A 21,763-nucleotide genomic window follows, 5' to 3' on the forward strand; every position below is an offset into this window, starting at 1 on the left:
GAGTCGCATCCAGACCGAATCTAGCGTGGTAGCTTCACTGTCTTGCTGACACGCTGAGGAGATGGAGTCAGTCACACCCTGACCGAATCAGGCCTTGCAGCTTCACCGTTTTGCTGACACACTGATGGGGTTGAGACAGTCACGACTCGGTCTGGACGAAACTGTCTCCACTCTCTCACTGTGTAGGCAAGACAGTGGACATGTCGTCCTTTTTTCGGTTTGGGTGTGACTCTCTCTCGACGCTCTGACCCTGTCGTCAAGAAGGTAGAACTACCAGTACTTTATTCGGTCTGGTTGTGACTGGCTCAACCATAGCTGTCACTGTGTTGGCAAGACGGTGAACTGGCAGGCTTGATTCAGTCTGGGTGTGACTGTATCAACTAACTCACTGTGTTTCTAAGACGGAGGAGCTGTCAGGCTTGATTCGGTCTGGGTGTGACTGTCCAAACCGCCTCAGCGTTTAGGCAAGACGGTGGTGCTGCCAGGCTTGATTCAGTCTGGGTTTGACTGTATCAACTGTCTCATTGTGTTTCTAAGACGGAGGAGCTGCCTGGCTTGATTCGGTCTGGGTGTGACTGTCCAAACCGCCTCAGCGTTTAGGCAAGACGGTGGTGCTGCCAGGCTTGATTCGGTCTGGGTTTGACTGTATCAACTGTCTCATTGTGTTTCTAAGACGGAGGAGCTGCCAGGCTTGATTCGGTCTGGGTGTGACTGTCCAAACCGCCTCAGCGTTCAGGCAAGACGGTGGTGCTGCCAGGCTTGATTCGGTCTGGGTTTGACTGTATCAACTGTCTCATTGTGTTTCTAAGACGGAGGAGCTGCCAGGCTTGATTCGGTCTGGGTGTGACTGTCCAAACCGCCTCAGCGTTTAGGCAAGACGGTGGTACTACCAGGCTTGATTCGATTTGGGTGTGACTGTCTCATCTCTCCCACTGTGTTGGCAACACAATGGAGCGGCCAGTCCCGATTCTTTCTTGGTTTGTCCGAGTTAGCCCAAGACCCACAGATCTTAGGTTGGGCAGTTGTGTATGCATCTATTCTGGGAGTAGTTCACTGATGCATCTTTGGCAGTGCCATGAGACATGTGGAGGACATGTGGAGGACCCGGATGGAAGCACCATGTGCCACCTATGGCACATGAATCTGAGAAAAGCATATTGTCACCGATTGTTTGTCTTGGTGACAGTCTAACTAAGATGAAAGAGAAATGTGTCAGAAAAAGTTAGAGAAAAAGGCTCTTGGTCTCATTTCATATAATTTAATTGAAAAAAATCTCATAGACGCTCATGTACTTTACATTTCAGAACAATGAATAGAGAAAGTACATTGGCTTTGAAAGTAAAATCTAATTGCACTACCCTCTCAAAACATTCTGCAGTGCCTACATCAGAACATATAAGCTCATATTTTGTTGATAGCCCATGTGCATGTACCATCCTCTCAGCTTTAAGATATAAAAGCTAAAGACTAGATCACAAGTTTAGAGTGTACAGTCCAAAACAGATTTTTTTCACCACTTCATAGTTAAAGCATTTGTCATTTTCTCCACTTCATGATATTGCGTATGTAACATTTGTTTAGCCTTATCACTCTCTGGATGTCCCAACCATTCAGCATACAATCTCTCTACTAGTTGGTTACGCAAGGGATCCTCTTTTTCTGGTGTTTTATAAAGATCCTCAAGTCTTTGTAAAAGTTCTTTTGCCTTTTCATCTCCGTCAGGACGGATTTGACCTCCTCCATTGAGACAGCCTGGAAAAAATGATACTGCCATGAGATGTGAATCTATAACACAATGCACAATGCAATGTACATGTAGTAGTCTAACATACATCTATCTTAGGAGACCTTGGACGATTCAGTAACAATCAAGGACAATGTCACAACCACCTGCGTAACTTTGATACAGAAAATATCTCAATGATCAAACTGACAGCGGTGTTCACAAAATCAAAAATGAAGTTATCGTTGGATTGAATAACTTGGAATATCGTCATGCCATTGACTTAGTGAACCACTATTAGCTATTAAGTTGGTTTTCTCTAGCAGCTTACCTGATGGACATGCCATCACTTCAACGAAGTGATATTGACATTTCCCTCGCTTGATTTTCTGTACAATATTCTGTATGTTCCGAAATCCATAAGCAAGAGCAAATTTAAGTTTCTCCACTCCATCTACCTCCAAGGTTACTTCTTTGAAATCTTGGTTCCTTGAATAAGAAAGAGAACATGTTGTTATTCAGTACAATGTCTCACGTATATTGCTTCAACTTCTTTACATGTCAGGATTCAGCACAAAATTCAGCAGTCTTCCAAAAAATAGCTTGGATCTCTCTTTATTCTCTTGGTATGGAACAAAATTCAGACACATTTTAGCATTTAAACTCTTTACAGAAAGATATTCATATTGGCCAGACAGAGACAACTCTGCAAAGCAAAGCTTGGCCTGTGTGCGATGTCCAGTACAATATTTTCACCAAAGACAAAGTCACAACCTCTGCGCTCCTCCTTTGTCTGATCCTTCAGCCTGACCAGCAGAGGTTGATTTCACTTCTGAAGACAACTCACCTCAGTGTCTTATATTGCAATTGTTCTAGTTGTAGCCCGTACAATTCCTGAGCAGCATACTTAATGATGAACTCAAGATAGCCACCAGATCCTCCACCATCATGCGTCTGAAGTCCATGCTCTGTGCCACCAAAGCTAGAAATGAAAACAAATTGTCATCCGACTTGTTGTACAGGGCATCTCAAATGACATTACATGTGTTGGTATTTCTGTTATATTGCAAAATGATTGCAGAACATAGGTGGAAGAAACTGGCTTTGTATCAATGGTTCTCACAGTTGTCTTCCCCAATGTGATTTTCTGGTTCCCTCACCAACACTGATTGTACATGCAAGACAGGATATTCATGTATTGACTGTTGGTAGTGTATCATTCTCAGCGAAACAGCACAACAGAACTCCCATACTTACAATGAATCAAATGAATGGTTATCATCGACAATATCCCCAAGAGACACACCTTCCTTCTCGAGCATTGTATCCACTTCCACTGAAAAAGAATCAGCAAACCTATTAGACAGTTAATAAACACTCGATGCAAAACTAATTGTGTACTGTAAGCAAAATCTCCAATATTACATATAGTATAAATGTACTTATACATGATCATATTCTTGTATCCAAATCTTATAGAAGTTGCTATAAAACTGACAACAGGAAGATTTTCCATATTTTACTTACTAGATGTGATAACACAGTCCACATCTCTAGTGCTGTATAGGTCACTGTAGAAGTCTTGTCTTGAGGCCTCGAGTTTCTTATCAAAACATGGCATGATGGTGACATGATAAATCTGATCTGGAGTAAGATTTCTAGATGATGCCAGGAAGTCCTTGACTAGAGATCCCATGACCTGCTGGGGTGACTTCGTGGTAGAAATGTGAGGAAGAATGTAGGACCCATGTGTCTTCTCTGCATAGCACACCCAACCTGTTGGGAGAGTAGAATTAAATATTTACATTGGGAAACTCTACATGTATTTCTGACAGGACTGAAGGCAACAGAATACCTCAACAGGAAAACTTTTGTACATCAACGAACCATATGTTCTGACAGATATATTTTTGGGGACGACTATCTGAAGTCCTCGATTCAGTATAAAACAGCATTAAGAGTGTGGTTAATCACTGGGCTCAGTTTTCAGTAATAGTATTGTCACACTCACCTGGACATGCAGAAGCCAGCATTGGCAAAGCTCTTTTGTCATCTTCCTTCCTTTGGAATCTTTGGATGAATTCCTTACAGCTTTCAAGAAGACTGAAATTTCTTGAGAATGTTGTGTCAAAGACATACTCAGCACCTGAAAATAGATTGTTTTGAAAACACATCACTGAATTAGTCAAAAGACATTGTGTCATTTTGTGCTGAATAACGATACAATCAACTCTCTTTAACAGACAGTGTTGTGGTAAATACGACTCTCAAATGCATGATTCAAAACATGTCTTTTCAGTGATAGTTAATTCCAAGAAATTCTCAGGCTTACCAAGTTGTTTGAAAAATGCAGTGAGCTTCTTTGCAGCATTTTCATCAGATAACTTATATTTTGCAGCTAAAGATGCCCTGGCTTGTGGAGATATGGATATCACAACATGTTTGATTACCCCTGGATCCTAAAAAGAGAAAGAATTGCTCTGATTAATATAACATTGCTTGGCATTGATATCATTATGTGTCAGTAGATTTGACCATTGACTGAGCGGTATGCCTTTGCACCTCAGCGGAGAAAAATTAAATGAACCGTCTGAATCGTCCAAGAAAAACAATTATTGTTGTGTTTCAATACCTCTGTTTTCCTATTTTGGTCCAAAATTCTGTATAACTCATCCTGACTCTGCTGTGTGATGAGGACACTTTCAGCTGAGGTGATACAGCCACTACACGCCAGACAATCATTTAGAGTTATCTTTGCTTTCTCCAACTTTCTTTCTTCTCCATCCTGAAAGAGAATAAAAAATTAGGAATTTATTTGTAAATATGAACATGATAAGATGGATATCAGCACGATGCATTATACATTGATTTAAACCAAGATTTGTTGTCTAACTCTAACTATGAAGATAGTGCAAGTAGAACAACTGAGCGGTAGGAAAGTCCAAGTTCTTTATTGCCATCTGACTATATTGTCTTTCTGTTAAGATACAGAATCACATGAAATGAGGCAATATACTCTAGCCAGAATGTGACATCTATTGATAGTTGGGGCCTACCTCGCCTATTTGCAGGTAACTGCCATCATTCTCAATCTTTATTACTCCAGTTTTCTTTCCTGGTCTTCTCTCAATTTTCACAGGTTTTATGCATTCCTGAAGGCAAAAAGAAGCTAGTGAGAGTAATTTCAAACTGTGATAAAATCTTATCTGCTGATTTGTGGTGGTGCATGGGAATTTGGGATGAGGCTTCCTCTGACTGGATGGTGCGATGATGATATTGATAATGAATATCAGTCAGACGGTCATCCCTACAGTCCATTTCTCCTTTTTTTCTCTATTTGATGTGGACAAGAAAGGCATTGACAATCCAACAAATCTTTATGTTAACTATTCCCTTTCAGGAAGGTTTCAAACAGCATCAGCTCTCAGTTTACCAGTTTTAAAATACAGCGTCACCTAGCGGATGATATTTTTCTGTCACTTTATGGGCAAAAACCGGCCATTAGAGTGTAATATGACATTTGACAGTAAGTGATTATTCAATATGTATACTTGATGAATAGCTTAGCATGTAATTATTTGCAACTTAACCTGCGAAGGAGTGATAAAATCGTCTAAATCGGTCAATTGTAGAGCTCCACTGAATCTGGAAGCCATGTTGTGGATTGTTCTAAAAGATGGAATTTCCTGAAACATGCTTCTACATCTTTCATTAGTGTACAATGATCAAAGGAATTCACTAAATAAAACTTATTGGTAATAGAAGGAAGATATGCTATATTTCGGAATATACCAACATTATTCAAAAACTCTTTAATTTTGCCTATACTTTTGTTTCGGTTCAAGGTCCAATGCCACATTTTATGAAAAATTTCACGAAAAGTTAACATGGATTCAGTGGTTCCAAGTCTTCCTGTTATTTTGGCTACTGGTGGTTATGATCACACAATAAGATTTTGGCAAGCACACAGTGGCATTTGCCTGAGGACAGTCCAACATCCAGACTCTGTATCCAATTAAAAAACGTTGCTATTTCGTGCTGATTCACACCTTTTTGGTTGTCACTTTTTCATACACAGAAATTTACACTACAGATACACTACACTGTATTACACAAACAGGCTACAGGGTGTCCCAAAATTGGTAAAAATGAAATTCAGTTTTGCTATTTTTCTGCTCTTCCCTGCTCTTCCCTTTCTCAGGGACAGAATGACTGTTTCTATTGTACATCATCAGAACATGCTGCTTATGATATCTTTACATGGTAATGTGTTGGCTAGTTCTGAGTGACAGTCATCATCATCATGGTCATGATAATCATCATATGATCATTTTATATTTCTATCGTTACTTGGGCACATTCGCATTGTTTATTCAACTTTCCTTAACAGCTACTTTACAGCAGGTGAATTCTCTAAAGATAACTCCAGACCGACAACTTATAGCAGCTGCTGGTAGGTTCAACTAGTAGAAGTGAAAATATACTCTCACTAACTTGTACTCCACGGTCAATCAGTGTACATGTCGTCTGAATATGGTATACTTGCCAGTCTTAAGAAATCTGGTGCACATTGTGGCCCCAGTCTGAAAATTTATGGTCAATTGTCAAAGTCTAAAGCAGATTTTTGAAGGTAAACTTTAATTTTTTTTTGTTAGGATACCAGCACATCCGTATGTACGACCTGAATTCCAACAACCCAAACTTTATCATAAACTACGATGGTATTTCAAAGAATGTCACAGCAGTAGGCTTCCATGAAGACGGCAAGTGGATGTACACAGGTGGTGAAGATAATTCAGCAAGAATATGGGACCTCAGGTAATAAAACCTTGCTTTTTAGCTCACCTCTTAGCAGAGGTGAGCTTATCCCATACCGTGGCGTCCGTCGTCCGTCGTCGTCGTCGTCGTCGTCGTCGTCGTCGTCGTCGTCGTCGTCGTCGTCGTCGTCGTCGTCGTCGTCGTCCGTCGTCCGTTAGCAGGGCACGTTTCGTAACTGTTAGAGCTATTGAGTTGAAACTTGGTACACATGTACCCTTATGTAATGACACCTTGGAGACCAAGTTTCGGTCCGATTCGTTTCATGGTTTGGCCACCAGGGGGCCAAACGTTAAAAGTGAAAATATGCAATATCTCCCTTAATAGTAGTCGGGAAATTTTGAAAAAAATATGGTAGGTACTTCTAGCAAAGGTGCATCATATATCCTCCGGGTTTTTGATTTGACCTCCTTTTCAAGGTCATAGAGGTCAAATGGTGTAAATTGGCCGTTAGGATGTAACGATGGCAAGTTTCTAAACTGCAATGACTATTGATCCCAAATTTGGTACACATTTACCCCTTAGTCAGGTAATCTCAGGGACCGAAGTTTGGTCCAATATGATTCACCACTTGACCACCAGGGGGCAAAATCCAAAAACCTTAAAAATGTGATTATTCCTTAACTTCTTGCCCGATTGCCACCAATTTGATATCATGGGTACATCTAACCACCATACAGTATATGTCACACAGGTTTTTAATTTGACCTTCTTGTCAAGGTCACAGAGGTCAAATGGCGTAAATTGGTCGTCAGGCCGTAACTATGGCATGTTTCTTATCTGCAATGACTATTGATCACAAATTAAGTACACATGTACCCCTTGGTCAGGTGGTCTCAGGTACCGAAGTTTGGTGCGATCTGATTTGCCGTTTGGCCTCCAGGGAGGGGGCCAAATCCTAAATTCTTCAAAATGCCATTATTCCTAGTATTACTTGCCCGATTGGCACCAATTTTATATCATAGGTACATCTAATTCTTACAACCATTCAATGTGTCACCCGGGTCTTCTTTGATTTGACCTACTTTTCAAGGTCACAGAGGTCGAATGTACTGTAAATTGGCCATTTTGGGGAAATTGTAATTGCTTGGACCTACATCAAACCTAACACTACATGACACAATACCATGCTCTTTATCCATCTTTCCTCCACATGAGGTGAGCACAATGGCCCTGGCCATTTCATTTGTCAATTTCATGAAGTGGGGCAAGGTGATGATAAATGCTTCCCTAAAACTTTAGTCTTTACTGATCAATCCTGTAGTTCTGTAGCATTCAGTATCTTACTCTTGTGAAATTTACATTTTTGTTACATTATTCAGGTCTCGTAATCTCCAATGTCAAAGAATATTCCAAGTGAATGCACCGGTGAACTGTGTGTACTTGCATCCAAATCAAGTAAGTCTCATAACTTTTTGATAAAGCTCAGCCATTCGAGTCTTTCATTATGTCATTGTGTAATTGATTGCTCATCCTAAAGATGAAAGTCAAGAAAGAAGACAAAGTCTAAATTTTATCTTGGACATAGCCCTTTTTAAACCAACCGCAGCCAACCGCAGCATTTCCTGATTTTTCATCCCAAAATGGCTTCTGACAGAACCATCACTTACCCTGCAGCCTGGTACTGTTGACCTAGGTGTTCAGTTATGACAGCGTGAGCATCAAAGAAATGGGTCAGACGGTGCACCACCTGGTTTTTCTGACATACATTTCTCCCCCTGACCAGGAAAAGTGCAAGTAAAAACCATATCATTTTGTATTTTCCAGGGTGAATTATTCGTAGGCGATCAAACTGGTGTTATCCACTTATGGGATTTGAAGACAGATCATAATGAACAGTTGGTAGGTTGCACCAGATATTTTTCACAGGAGCACTCTTTTAAAGACAAATACCCTGGTTTCAAAAGCACCTGTAACCAAAATGAATGATTACCAATAGACAAGAAGAAGAAGATAACATTATTTTCCATTATTAATTTTACTTGCTCTCTACCATTTTCTGTATCTTTATCAGCTCTGCAGAGTCTAATGGAAGACTTTTTTAATGGGCATTTTTCAATGCATTGCAAGTCCAGGATATTAATGTTTCCTTCCCGTGATTGCAGACGCCAGAAACGGATGCCTCCATTTTGTCGCTGTGTATAGACCCTGAGGGTACCTATATGGCTGCAGTCAATAACAAGGTCAGTTTCTTATTTAAAAAGCTATACAGACTTTCTAAGAAACCTAAAGTTGACAATCGCAAGTTCCACTCTACAGTAATCCATCTGAAAAACATGAAGTCCTTCTGATCATCTAGGGCATCAATATCACTGTGTAATAAGTATTGTGGTGGATCAAGGATTCATCTCATGCCTGAACTACATATCTCACCTTTGACTCCAACTGATAATTTCTCTTTCTCTTTAGGGTAACTGTTACATCTGGACTTTAACCGGTGGAAGGGGAGAAGAAGCAACCCAGCCACATCCAAAGTCGAAACTTCACGCCCATGATAACTATGTCCTGAAATGTGCATTTAGTCCTGACTCAACGTAAGTTGAAAAGTATAAAAAATGTATTGTCCTTCTCCTTCGGCCGTTGAGCACATCCTGGTTAGGTGTCCCCAGTTTGGCCAACACTGGGATGTCATTTGGCCTGAAACAACTTGTGTGCATAACCAGTTTTATCGAGTCATACATGCAACTGCCCTGAAGAACCACTGAATTTATGAATGGATCCGGTGTGACTGTTTGAAGATCGCAAAGAAGAAAGAATTGTGCAAGCTTTTCAAATTATACGTACATTTCAAAGTGGGCATGTCGTACTTATTATTCAATACTATTCTATAGGTTACTGGCCACAACTTCAGCAGATGGGACAGTAAAGATTTGGAGAACTGCCGACTTTAGTTTGATGACTGAGCTAAAGGAGAAGACGCAACGATGGGTGTGGGATTGTAGTTTCAGTGCAGATTCACAATACTTGATTACAGGTAAGCACCTGGCAGTCAAAGGAACCTAAAACAAAACAAGAAGTTGTGTAGTTGATATACACGTAGCTGCCCATCCATCATCATCAATCGTCACAATTACCCAGGAGATGGCCGTCATGGATACCCCTCCCCTGGGACTTTATTTGCCCTTCACCTGATGTACATGTATATGAGTCTGTTTTACTTGTTACTTTTTAACTCTGCCCGAAGTCAGGCATGATCCTGAAATTTAGATATCATTTTCGTTTTGCTAAATTTTTGGAAACATGGTCTTCAACTCTAATGCAGTCATCTTTTTCTCTGCAGCATCTTCTGATAACATGGCTCGATTGTGGTGTGTGGAAACTGGCGAGGTCAAACGGGAATACGTTGGACATCAGAAAGCTGTTGTGTGTCTTGCATTTAGGGATGACGCGTCTTGAATGGATGGACAGTTCAGTCAACAGTTATCTTTTGGTGCTATTTCTTCATGTGAGGAAAGACATCCAACCTTTGAGGTGGTTGTGATAATGGGGTGAAAATATGAAAATGTTACACTTGGAGGGCTACCATGGCAAGTCTGGTCATCATCACTGGTATAAACAAATGTCAGGAGAAGCAATCGTGCCTCATGGACAATGTTGTTATTGGCTAATGATACTGGGCAAATGGTGTTTGTGATGTGTGAGACATCAATGAGAGACTTGGTGCAGAATGAGCCGTTGTAGGAATGCATGTACTGCGTGACTCTTTAGTATTCAAGGATGAGAGACTTACAGTTTGTTCATGAGTTGGTACAAAATGTATGTGGTAACCGCTTACACAAGCTGTTCGATATTTACAATTACCTGTAGATATGTTCACAGAAAATATATGATTTCTATTGTACTGTCGTTGTACATGTACTTGTATCATAATCTCCTGGTTATAAATAAATTGTCAGATGTTTATTTTTGCCTTGAAATCTTTTTATCATGGGTCCTCATAATGTAGGTCCCCCAGATACATAATTCTCAAGGAATACTGTTTCCCCACGTAACTCCCTTTCAACTGACAAACAACAGGTCCTACAGCATACCATATCTTTAAGTACCAGTAATGTTCAGATTATGTACCATACATAATATATACAGAAACACACTACCGTCTTGGTGTGCATTGGAACTTCATATCATGTGTTGACACCGGGCCCTCCAGATATTCTATGTAGGCGACATCCAGTCGGCCATTGTTGGTTCCTTCGGGAATAGACCGACACCAATTATTAGCATGCCAGTCTGCCTGTGTATCTGGTGTCAGCACCGACTACTCTCTCTGTGTCATTATTGCAGATTCAAAGGCTGGCTAAACAGAAGCTGTGCGTGGTCGATATCCTCTTAAGGCATTCCAGACCATCCATTAGTGTGGTCCATGCAATGACCATGTTAACTGCCTGCCGGTAGCTTGACTCGGGCTCAGTAGATTTCTATGCCATTCAATCTTGAGGCAAACTGGCTTGGAACTGAGAAGTGCACAATGGTGATTCCGGACGTTGCAATCCCAGGAGTAGGATTCGGCTTCATCGAGGAGACTTGTATATTGGTCTGGTTGTACTGCAAGCAGCATGTTCATATAATCACCTCGAGCTAATCGATGAAGATTAAAACAAAACCTTTCATGGTGCGAAGAAGGCACTCAAAACTTGTTTTCCCACCTCAAATAACTAATGCAGGTGCACACTTGTTTTAGACAAAATATATTTTATTGACTAATGACAGTATAGACATATTTTTGCAATATTAAATAACATTTTTTATTTCACTGAGTATCACCTTTATTCACACCTTATGAATGGATGTTACTTTTCTATCCGGCCACCAAAGCCATAAAATCTAACTAAATTTACATATTTATCATAAAGCTTCCAGATCAAAGCAAGGCCAAGTTAGCATGCTGCATGAAATTATACCGGCCAAATTTCAGATGCAATGTTCCATCAGTTCTGCAAAGAACTGTTCCACCTCTTGTTTCTATTGTCCAACGGGGATGAACCCTTCAAAAAAATTACTTGACGGGGGTACAAGATTGTCGTCTGTTGACAAACCAGCTGTACAATAGGTTCATGGCTGGTTTTAATCCGGTTCTACAAGGTACAACATAACCATGTACATGCGTGTTTGCCATGGATCTGAGGTCGATGAGTATAATTGGTTGAAACCTACATGAGAGAGTTCATTCTGTACACTGTACAATGTGTTATGACTGACACAGATATTGAATTTTATAAGTATTAAGCTTGACCTGTTCGATCACCTGATAATGCTAAATCAATTATGTGACTCACCAGACGTTCAGCCAGCAGACTGCAAGGTCACTAAATGGTCAGTTAGGCCACACACCTTTTAACATGTTCACTGATATTTGCACCCTTGACGGTAATTTTGATCATCGTCTTTGCAAGACGAGTATTAAACTGGAAGTTCGTTATCATTCCTTATCAAACCAACCCCGTTATGCAGCCATTATAACAACGTAATATCATACCTGAAACCTGCCAATCTGACATTACTGGTTCTATCATTCTGTGACCATCATCCGAGCGGAATAATTTCACATACTTAAAGTTGTGATAACAATTATAGACTTTATAGGACATTTGAAATGTTCAGCATATACACCAATTTTGGCCGATTATGAATCGATGAAGCCATTCAGGCAATTGCTTCAAATCAAAATATATGTCCACTGATTACAAAACAATTATACCCACAATTTCAAAATCATTTAGAGTGAAATTAAAGCTGAGTCACCATTGACTCCCTACCGATTGTAACAATAACATATAGGTATCGTCTGACAAATGTTCTCCACAGTCTAAAATCTGGCAAGCTGCCACATAATAGAAAGCCATCTCCTTCACCATTATCAGTATGTGTTTTGCTGCACATGACTCATGACCAGTGCAAGGCAAAATGACACAATTCACCAAAGCAAACATGACCAGACCTACATGTAGAGAGAAAGATGACTTGTGACCACAATAATTGGTGATGGAACATAATATTAGCAGTTTAGGAGCATCCCAAAAAAGTAATTTCAGTCTACTGGTTGCAGGTTATACAATGCAATGCATAGCAAATCCATATCAATTCATGCAGTTAGCCTTTAAAAATGGACTTCACCTTATTTTCCTTTTCCTATGAAAAGTAATAGCAATCCACTTTAATTGTGATTTAGAAGAGAAACTGATATTATCCTACCACTGAATCGTTCACAAGATAATTTATAAAAGCAGTCTATTCCTGCAGGTAAAAGATTTTAATTCCCCCTTCAACTGAAGATGGCGCCACAATTTGGGCATCGTCTCTGTCGCATTGCCAAACAGCAAAGAATTCCAATTGGGAAGAAAAATATTGCACAACAAACTCCAAGACAAGTAAAATCATCCTCCAGAACTCCAACCTGCAAGAACAAATGGTAGGTTTCAAATAATTTTACCAATTCTTTTGGGATGATTTCAAACTTTCTTCAAACTATCTTTGGCATCAACAGCTAATTTTGCTGTCAGTTCACTTATTAAACTACAAATATGCCAGCAGTGGAAAATATTGCTGTAAATCATGAACATAAGAAGTATAAATTTAAATCTAAACCATGTTTACACAATAACTTACCCGACAAGCAGGACATCCCCCGACTACAACAACTGATGACTGTGGTTGGACAGTTATAGCTGTGCCTTGTGGAACCAGATAAGTTGGCTGCTGTGTTGGAATAGGCTGATAGCCTGGTGGAGCTCCAGCTGCTTGGTAGGGTCCACCTTGTTGGTAACCAGGGGCAGCACCATATCCTAGAAGAAGATACCAACAAAATTTCTAGTCAAATCAAAAGAGACTTCATCAAAATCATTTTATAAAGGTATCTCTTAACAATAAGGTTAGAACAGGAGTCATATCCGAAAATCTTTCCCAACCCAGGTTGACAGGATTTCTTCTCAGCAGAGTTAGTTCATGTATTCCCTACCTTGCTGATATGGTTGTTGGTATCCTTGCTGTGGCTGGTAACCTGCCGGTGGCTGGGGTGGATATTCAGAATACTCTGGAGGTTTTTCTTGTTGTCTATGGACCTGTGCCATCTCTTCAAATTGATATTCAACTGCTAAGTTGTGCTGGTTCACTTTCCAATGTTAAGCGCCAAGCCTGGAAAGTAACATCCAGTTACAACACCAACTATATGTACACAGAAGGTTGACATATATTTTTCATCTGTTTATGTTTCTTCTAGGCTCTTCGTTCGTACGCTGTGTGCCCGACCCGACAGTGTCAGTCACCATCACTATCAGTGACAGTGTCCAGTGTGCATAATTATTTCATGACTGTTGCTCATCTCATACTTGCGATGCATTACATGCATAGGTCTACACATCATGTAATAGGCCTAGGCCTACATGATGTAGGCATTATACTAATAGAAAGGTTAAGGTAAGCCAGGTCACTGAGGTGTTGTTGACTTTTTGGTCACCCAAAAGACTATAAGACTGTTCGTAACTGCTGCAATCACAGAAATCAAACATCAAATTCCGTATCACATCATCTATAAATGTGTCTTACCTCCTGTTAAACTTACCTAGCAAACCAAAGGGCGATCAGAAAGTCAAAAATGTGGATTCTAAGGTGCTTTTGAGAAAAGAAATTACACAAAATCGATCAATCAGTCACGAGATTTTGGCTTGACGTCATAAACTGAGCCGACGATATGGATTTTTTAATTCCCCTTATCATTTTTCCATTACTTTTTGTCACTTTGTAAATTTTGTTTGTCCAAAATATTTTCAATTTAAACTTGATATTACGATATCATCTTATTTTGACAATAGGACGAAAATACGAATCGCGGTCCGATTTGATACATCCTTGATGTACACATGTACGTTGAGGATGTAACAAATCGTTTTCACAACAAATCTACCACGTGTTGCAGGCGTATTCCATGTATTCTCTCAATTTTCAACAATTATCAGGGCTTAGAATCAAATAAAAGATAGCTCTTAACCTGAAGAAGTAATCATTTTGTTCACGGTTCATCCAGATCCAGACTGGTGTGATCCTGCTTGAGTTGCCACGAATAAACGTTGAAGTAAATTTAAAGTGAATATGTCCCTACCATAACCATTGGTTGGATACAGAGGTAGGATGGATGTGTCGGCGATTGTCAAGAATTTTAAGAAGGTAACTTAATCCTTAAATATGGGGTCAATAATAGAACAAGTTTTTCACTTAGTTCTCTCTGTCCTATTACTCTACTGGGACATACATATAGGCCTACATTGTCGATTGTGTACATGTGAAGACTTTATCAGGCTACGCCCACTCTCTTCTTCATGTTATGTTCACTTGACTTGTCTCAGGCCGCTCTTATTGCAGTATCACCACTCTAAACCATCAGAAATACTCCGTCCGTAACAAACTCCCTCATTAGTCATTGGAGCCCTGTTGGTGTAGCAGTGAGTCTGGGTTGGCGGAGTGGAAAATTGTAATCCAGGCTTTGTTTTATTTCAGGGGCACAGAAGAGATTATGATGGTTTTGTTGGTTACATCTCTGACCCAAACATTGAGAATAGTGACCTTATTCAGTACCTGAAAGGACTGAGAGAATGTATATCAGACTTGGGGAAAGATTGTGAATACTTAATTGGAGCCCTGCTGGTAAGTTCGTGATAGGAATCGAGGAAAATGATTATCATGCCTGTTGTTATGGCTGAAAAAGAAGGCCCATAATCTGACCTCTGTTCCTGTTGAACAATAAAGAAGGATTCCTAAACAAGCAACCAAAGAATGAGTGAATTTATAGAGTCAGAACAATTGGTTCAGTTTTTTAGCTGTTGGCTAATTAGTACAGTACAATGATAAAGGACAGTGTTACATTATGGTACTGTTTTGTTCTGAATAACCAGCAACTCTGATGCATTCTGTAAAATAATACTGTACTCTTTTCCTCTCCAGCAAGTAAACTGGGCCTACAAGTCACGAGCTGTTGTACTAGAATACCAGACTGTCCTATTGAATCTCATCTCGGCTCATTCATATTACCTGAGATCATGTGCAAAGATGCTGGTCAAGATATTTTTACCGAGTAAGTATTCGTATCAACTCTATAAACAGAATATTGGACATTGCAATCTTCTTAACCCATACTTTAAGTTCAATCATCGAGCATTCCACAATACCTAATTCATCATTTGTTGTCCCAGAAATAGCGATGGTACGATTAAGAAGTTTTCCGCGATACCTATAATCCTTCATTCAGATTTGAATAGGTGAAGAGTTTGTGTAAAAGTACGAAGTACATCATATCGCAAAAAAAAGATGTGTAACTCTTAAGTAATTGGCAATCTTTCTGCCGTTTCCAGCTTTTGAAAAATCACCTTCAGCGACAACACATATTACTGATGCTCAGAGGGAGAAGGATGATCAAGCATTCATTCATGTTCACGGACTTCTACAATCCATAGCAAAAATTGTTCCATTGTAAGTTCTGGTGAAGTAACTCTGTCTTAATTTTCCTAAATATTTTAAAATGTACAGTAGACCATATCTATTTAAGGACCTTTGGGACTGACACATGCAGTTCTTGATCTGTTTAAACAGCTGTCCGGATCACGGTAGTTAAATTGTTATGTATTTCAAACTTGCTTTCATAAAACGCATCCATTTGTTTCAGAACCCCACAAGTCCTGATGCCTGTCCTTGTTGGATGTTATCCGTTTGTGACAAAAGATTGTTATATCCACGCGTGTTATGTCAGAAATCTTCTACAAATCGCGCAGTATATGCCTGTTTTACGCAAACAGATTCTGTCACTTATTGTTGAAAAAATGCTGGAGTTAGATGTAAGTATGATCGGCCTGCTTCAGGAGTGACCCTAGTGTTATTTTCATAAAGCATCAACAGAGTTATTAGGGGCATCATTACCAAGCTGTCATAGTGTCAGCTTCTCAGTCACCACTCAACAACCCCTCCACTCAACAGTAGTAGTTTCCATCGACGTAACAGTGCATACGAAATAGAAATATTCAAAATCTGACTGAAGTATCACGCTATTCTAATTTCAATTCTGACTTTTTGTCTCTGTTCATAACTGTATTTTGGTATCTATATGAAACCAAGCTGCAAGTCCACTCACTAAGATATTGCTTGCCTTGCAGGCCCTGGCCCCGCGACAGGACATTCAAGAAGTGGAAGATGATGTAGATGAAGACATGAATATCGATGATGAAGTGGAAATGTTTGAAATGGTAAGGATTTTTTGTTTTCTTCATCAGAGATCTGTGGTTGCATGAAATATTGGACTCTACTGTGTGAATTTAAATTGTGTATCTTGTGTTACAAATTATGAATGATTGTGCAACTCGAAGCATTTGCTCAGACAAGTGCATTACTAAGTATAGTTCCATGTTTTCAAACCATGAGCTTGATTTTCTTCATCAGCATTAAGGGAGCTTGATTCTGTTTAAAAAGGTCTATTAGACTTGGTTACGATAGTAATACTTGATGTAGGTTGTCATTTCTTTCTTTAGGATAGTGAAAATGAAGAGTCAACTCCACCGCTGTCGGACACTGGTCAAGATGAGAAGCCGATGGGACATAAAGATGCCAACAAGTTAGATCAGTTAATGGATATTCTTCTGCAGTTTATTTATTCCGTGTGTCATCCTAAAGGTATGTTTAGTTAAGTGACATGGTGTCCTGTATTGACTGTCTGTGTTGATCTCTAGCATTGTCTAGTAAGCAGTTTCTCATCTCAGTGGATGTACTGACAGCAGGCTGTGAGAGGTTGTATACATGCAGCTTCATCACTCGGGTAGCTTAGTTGAACCTGTGCTTGAATGAAGCAGTCACATGGAGCTTGTCATAGCTTTTTTATTGGTCTTACGTTACTACTTTCAGAAGAATTTGATTGGGAAGCGGCTAAGTCCTTGTATAAAGATCTGTTATATGTTTTTGATGCCATCATTTTGAAAACATATCTATCGTGCCATGTACAGTATATCCTATTCTACATCACAAGTTTCCAGCAGGTAAGGATCTTTGCTTGTCAGGTGTGTTCACGTAAGTGTCTCCTCATTTGGCCTGTTAGATTGGTACATTGTTAGAACATTGGGCAAACGAGCAATTTTTATTGCTGGTACCTGCAATTATATTTGGGTTCCCAGTCTTACCTTTTCAATTGTTTGAAAACTGCTGGGTTGAGTGTGGAGGTGTCTTACAGAGGCTGAGTTTTCCTCGTGTGGAGAGAGGATTCTTTCTTCTTCTGTGGACATGCCTTTGTCCATAAGTGTATATCATCTTAAATTTGATCCTTTTCCAGCACGCATGTTTCAAAACAAACTGTAAAATAATCAAGTGACTAGTACTAATGTTCCCTGACTGTGCTCTTTTTCAGCAACTCTCGGATGGGTTTGTGGATTACCTATGGAAGAAAGTGAAAGACCCCAATATGCAGCCCATCTTCAGACAGTCAGCTGTTGCATATCTGGCCAGTTATGTTGCCCGGGCAAAATATGTCTCAGTAAGGTACGTTGACTTAATACCATAAACTTAAGATTTCATCCAAAATGTAATCGTCATGATGGGCAAACAAAATAGTAGATCTTTCCTCCATCTGTGTGCTATTTCAGGTCAGCATGTTTGAAATGTTGCACTGTCAGTGTGGTTGTTTGTACGTCAGCCTTTGCTATGGCAGTGTGTTTTACAAGTTGGCATCCAATCATAAGAAATAGATTACAACAATCTACACTTGATTACAATTATATTGTGCGTACTTCTTTCAGCACTGCCAGAACAATACTAGAGTTCATGGTGAAGTGGGTGAATACATACATCAAGCAGGCCAGCTACTCCGCGTCCCAGGCAGATGTCGTGCATCATGGACCATTTTACTCTGTGTGTCAGGCGATATTCTATATATTCATCTTCAGGCATAAGGAATTCTTAGCAGAAGAAGATGGTACGTGCTTCACTGTCAGATACCCACGCTTCTAACCAATGTATTTCCATCAGACAGAATTTTCATGAGAGTTTTTAGACAAGGCACAGAGAACTCTTCAGCTGTCATTGTCAATGTTTAAGACTAAGACACATCCTAGTTTAAGTCCAGATGTTGGTTACTCCCTTTGGCCTACAGGATCACTGCTTCTGCTTGCAGTCAAGGTTGTACATGTAAGTCTATATCCTCCCATTTTGATTTGCAGGCATGAAGTTCTGTGCGAGCTTAAACTTCCAAACCATAGTCACCTGTCGTCTTAATCCGTTGCGTATATGTTTACCTGTTGTTGTCAAGACATTTTCCTCCATTGCAAGGTAAGATAGTTATGCTGCATTCAAGGAAAATTTTTCTTTGAAAGTTATCATTTCTGTTCTTTGGTGCATCAGAGTTGGTGTTTCTTCCATATTTGAGGAGAATCAACACATTTTGCAATGTAATATTAAACCAGATTAGACATGGAATAAGGTCATCACAATCTCTCTATTAGATATACATTTATCATGTTGCAGTTGACCAAGATTTTATCTTGCGACTTGTTTTTCAGGCAACACCAAATAGCATTCTGTGATACTGTGATAGAGCATAACAACCGATCAAACTTGCCACTGACCACATTAAAAACACAGGGAAGGATAAAGTTGTCACTTACGAATGCTCTTGATTCATTTTTCCCATTCGACCCTTACTTATTAGCGAGGTGAGTACAATGTTTTATTTCATCCTGAATTTTTTGCTTACCTGGTAGACTCTTGCCCCCATGGAGCATCAGTCGTCATCATTGTACTGCACTGCTGAGGGCATGACCTGAACACGAGGTGACACCTATGATGAATGCACCATAGGAATCTTAGCTGAGATACTGTTATTCATTTAGACTGGGATCCCGCTGCACTGTTGTATTGGTAACTAAACTTGCCCAGATTTTCTCTCATGGTAGTCAACGTCTCTTATTCAAGTTATGTACCCATAAATGCAATTGCTGGACACAGGCTTCTGATGTCTTCTTGTGATTCACATCTTCGTTTTTCTTTCAGATCGCAGAGACATATTGAGCCCTTGTACCGTGATTATGGTGGGCAGCCTGTCGTCACCACAGAAGAGCAGATAAGCGAGGTGAGCCATGAATACATTTTTGATTAAGGATTTCTATAGTGCACTCCTTCGTGTCAATAGCGATCCTCATAGGAATAGTTTTTTTTATTTACAAAGTAAGCGTCTTCGGTGCTAATCTTAGTTTCGTTTATCACATTTCCTACTCAAATATTCCAGGACGAAGACGACTTCCTACCTGAGGAAGCGCCCAATGGTGCGTCGCTTGGTAAATCGCCAGCCGATTTCATACTCTATGGAACGTCACCAGGATTCAAGCCAATGTCAATGATGTGAGAGATCTTGTCAAACGGTATTAAAGGTGCTCAACCAGTGATCAGCCAACCAGATGATAATTGGCTGCTTTTTAGTCGAACAATGAAAATCTTGCAGCTCCCAATCGCTTGGGATAAGCGTGTTAGTTCGCAAGTTTTAGTTTGTTAATGAACGGAAATAAATTGGAGGGTTTAGAATCATGCTGTACCTGTCAGTTACTGGGGTGAAATTGGCAATTTGTTCCCTACTAATTCTCCCTCCTCTGTGTAAGAACAAGGTCAGTGGCCCCTTTGGTGAGGACTAAAATCAGTAATTTTGTGGTAAGGGCTGAAGTCAGTCAGTTGGAATGAAAAGTTAATGCTAACCCAACCATAACTGTCCCGGCCTAAACTTGGATTGAGAGCTAGGTATAAAAACTTGGAATCAGGAATGAGCTGTAGCCAATTTCCCTCTGGTGTAGTGGTGGAAAACTCATTTTAGTACCATTGCTGAACACTAGGATGCCAGGTTATACTTGGAGATTCCTTGGCCATTGCAAGATATGATTCTAACCCCTCTGATTGATTGTTATTTGAGAGTTTCCCTTGCATCCGTGCTTGAGGCCAGTCTGTTCATGGAATTGAAATGACTTATTTATTTACTTCTTGGCATTTTGCTGCGTGATTATTCGTAATTTAGGGGCCAAAGGTACCTGTCCAAAACAACTCGAGCACCAAAGATGTTAAAAATGTCTCTGCTGGACATTGATATCGCATCAGAAATATTGATTTGATTAACAATTGATCAAATTGATCAGTGATAAGTTTCTTGTTTCATTCGACCCTTGATTTTCATCACTGACTCACTACACATGCATCCTTTGATCTTTCAACTTGCTCTGAAGGTAAGTACTTCATATACATGTACACAGATAGACAGTAAATGATCTTATTGATTGTTGAAAAGAACTCAAAGCATTGAATCAACATACGTGTCCATGATCTAGCATTTGTTTGTTGTATCCTGTTTATCACTGATCTGTTCTGAACTAATGATTAGGCCATGCTTAAAAAATTGTCTGTTTGATTTTATAGAAAAGATAGCCTAATCTAAAACTGTTGATGGGTCTTTCTGGTATTTCTAGAAAGCTTTTGTTGCTGATAAAGTTTTTTTGCCACCAACCTAAAGTTGGGAGATGTATGTCACATTAAGCAAACAGTACCTCAACGGTTGCCTTTATACTTATTCCTCAACGAGTTAGTATTTTGATATTTTTGAAAAATACACTTGACTTGAAAACTCTCCTATTGCATGTAACCTTATTCCTCCGAACACACTCAACGCTTATCTAACTTCAGTCAAGTGATCAGCTGATATAAGAATTAAAACAATGCTTTAAGGCGGTGCGAATAGTTATCTAATCTTGGTCAGTACAAGTTATTATTAACATGTCCTAATATTGATACCGTTCGAAAACTGACTTCTCTGCGATATTTATTAAAAATACCTTGTTGTGTAAATACCAGGTGTTCCATACTGTAAGAAGACTGTAATAAAACTCTATGAAATAATGTCAATTTGGTCTTTGTTTTGTTTAAAATGCAATACTAATCTTATGCATTAGTCCTGAAAGGTCAGTATGGGAAAGATATTTTGCCTGGAAGTTGAAGTTGAAGGTGACATGTCCTAGACACCTTGACCTACAAGAGTGAATAATAAACCTCATCGTCAAGTAGGTTTGTGTCTGTAATCTAGTACACATGGTCAATAATGATGACATGCTCCGATGCTGGTCTTTTGTGATGGCCTCGCTTACATCTGTCCCTCTCTTCAATTGTAAATGATGAAACAATGGATTGGCTATTCCTTGAAAGATTTATTTAGAAACGATTGTTCAACTCTAG

General features: G+C 39.6%; 4 protein-coding genes across 4 annotated transcripts; 2 read left to right on the forward strand and 2 right to left on the reverse strand.

Moving 5' to 3' along the window:
• Positions 1 to 1,238: 1,238 nt before the first annotated feature.
• On the reverse strand, positions 1,239 to 5,381 carry LOC135499875 (cytosolic Fe-S cluster assembly factor narfl-like). The gene is made up of 10 exons (XM_064790933.1): positions 5,314 to 5,381; positions 4,780 to 4,875; positions 4,356 to 4,508; positions 4,056 to 4,182; positions 3,735 to 3,869; positions 3,251 to 3,499; positions 2,981 to 3,059; positions 2,571 to 2,705; positions 2,055 to 2,212; positions 1,239 to 1,752 (listed from the first exon to the last, which is right to left on the reverse strand). Exons 1-10 carry the CDS (start codon positions 5,377 to 5,379, stop codon positions 1,511 to 1,513), a joined length of 1,440 nt encoding a protein of 479 aa, XP_064647003.1. The 5' UTR covers positions 5,380 to 5,381; the 3' UTR covers positions 1,239 to 1,510.
• A 166-nt stretch (positions 5,382 to 5,547) lies between these two features.
• On the forward strand, positions 5,548 to 10,441 carry LOC135499943 (target of rapamycin complex subunit lst8-like). The gene is made up of 9 exons (XM_064791047.1): positions 5,548 to 5,730; positions 6,125 to 6,176; positions 6,379 to 6,541; positions 7,861 to 7,936; positions 8,306 to 8,380; positions 8,644 to 8,721; positions 8,948 to 9,072; positions 9,370 to 9,512; positions 9,819 to 10,441. The coding sequence occupies exons 1-9, from the start codon at positions 5,611 to 5,613 to the stop codon at positions 9,932 to 9,934; spliced, it is 948 nt and encodes a 315-aa protein (XP_064647117.1). The 5' UTR covers positions 5,548 to 5,610; the 3' UTR covers positions 9,935 to 10,441.
• A 775-nt stretch (positions 10,442 to 11,216) lies between these two features.
• On the reverse strand, positions 11,217 to 14,205 carry LOC135493222 (membrane protein BRI3-like). The gene is made up of 4 exons (XM_064780336.1): positions 14,097 to 14,205; positions 13,494 to 13,669; positions 13,145 to 13,320; positions 11,217 to 12,932 (listed from the first exon to the last, which is right to left on the reverse strand). Exons 2-4 carry the CDS (start codon positions 13,603 to 13,605, stop codon positions 12,801 to 12,803), a joined length of 420 nt encoding a protein of 139 aa, XP_064636406.1. The 5' UTR covers positions 13,606 to 13,669; positions 14,097 to 14,205; the 3' UTR covers positions 11,217 to 12,800.
• A 210-nt stretch (positions 14,206 to 14,415) lies between these two features.
• Positions 14,416 to 21,424, forward strand: LOC135493226 (RNA polymerase I-specific transcription initiation factor RRN3-like). Its single transcript, XM_064780350.1, has 14 exons — positions 14,416 to 14,698; positions 15,029 to 15,175; positions 15,473 to 15,602; positions 15,880 to 15,997; positions 16,191 to 16,359; positions 16,675 to 16,764; positions 17,047 to 17,188; positions 17,417 to 17,547; positions 17,913 to 18,043; positions 18,301 to 18,476; positions 18,721 to 18,829; positions 19,060 to 19,212; positions 19,550 to 19,628; positions 19,785 to 21,424. The coding sequence occupies exons 1-14, from the start codon at positions 14,663 to 14,665 to the stop codon at positions 19,899 to 19,901; spliced, it is 1,728 nt and encodes a 575-aa protein (XP_064636420.1). The 5' UTR covers positions 14,416 to 14,662; the 3' UTR covers positions 19,902 to 21,424.
• Positions 21,425 to 21,763: the final 339 nt, after the last annotated feature.

This window comes from Lineus longissimus, chromosome 1, assembly GCF_910592395.1.
Source record: "Lineus longissimus chromosome 1, tnLinLong1.2, whole genome shotgun sequence".
Taxonomy (NCBI): Eukaryota; Metazoa; Nemertea; class Pilidiophora; order Heteronemertea; family Lineidae; genus Lineus; species Lineus longissimus.

Coding starts and splice junctions, on each gene's coding strand:
- LOC135493222 (XM_064780336.1), bottom strand. CDS start 13,605: ATGGCACAGGTCCATAGACAACAAGAAAAACCTCCAGAGTATTCTGAA. Junction 13,321..13,493: donor CCAACAACCATATCAGCAAG/GTAGGGAATACA, acceptor ATCTTCTTCTAG/GATATGGTGCTGCCCCTGGT. Junction 12,933..13,144: donor GGGGATGTCCTGCTTGTCGG/GTAAGTTATTGT, acceptor TTGTTCTTGCAG/GTTGGAGTTCTGGAGGATGA.
- LOC135493226 (XM_064780350.1), top strand. CDS start 14,663: ATGGATGTGTCGGCGATTGTCAAGAATTTTAAGAAG. Junction 15,176..15,472: donor ACTTAATTGGAGCCCTGCTG/GTAAGTTCGTGA, acceptor TTTCCTCTCCAG/CAAGTAAACTGGGCCTACAA. Junction 15,998..16,190: donor ATAGCAAAAATTGTTCCATT/GTAAGTTCTGGT, acceptor CATTTGTTTCAG/AACCCCACAAGTCCTGATGC.
- LOC135499943 (XM_064791047.1), top strand. CDS start 5,611: ATGGATTCAGTGGTTCCAAGTCTTCCTGTTATTTTGGCTACTGGTGGT. Junction 8,722..8,947: donor TGGCTGCAGTCAATAACAAG/GTCAGTTTCTTA, acceptor CTTTCTCTTTAG/GGTAACTGTTACATCTGGAC. Junction 9,073..9,369: donor GCATTTAGTCCTGACTCAAC/GTAAGTTGAAAA, acceptor ACTATTCTATAG/GTTACTGGCCACAACTTCAG.
- LOC135499875 (XM_064790933.1), bottom strand. CDS start 5,379: ATGGCTTCCAGATTCAGTGGAGCTCTACAATTGACCGATTTAGACGAT. Junction 3,500..3,734: donor GCTGGCTTCTGCATGTCCAG/GTGAGTGTGACA, acceptor CTCTCCCAACAG/GTTGGGTGTGCTATGCAGAG. Junction 1,753..2,054: donor AGTGATGGCATGTCCATCAG/GTAAGCTGCTAG, acceptor CATTTTTTCCAG/GCTGTCTCAATGGAGGAGGT.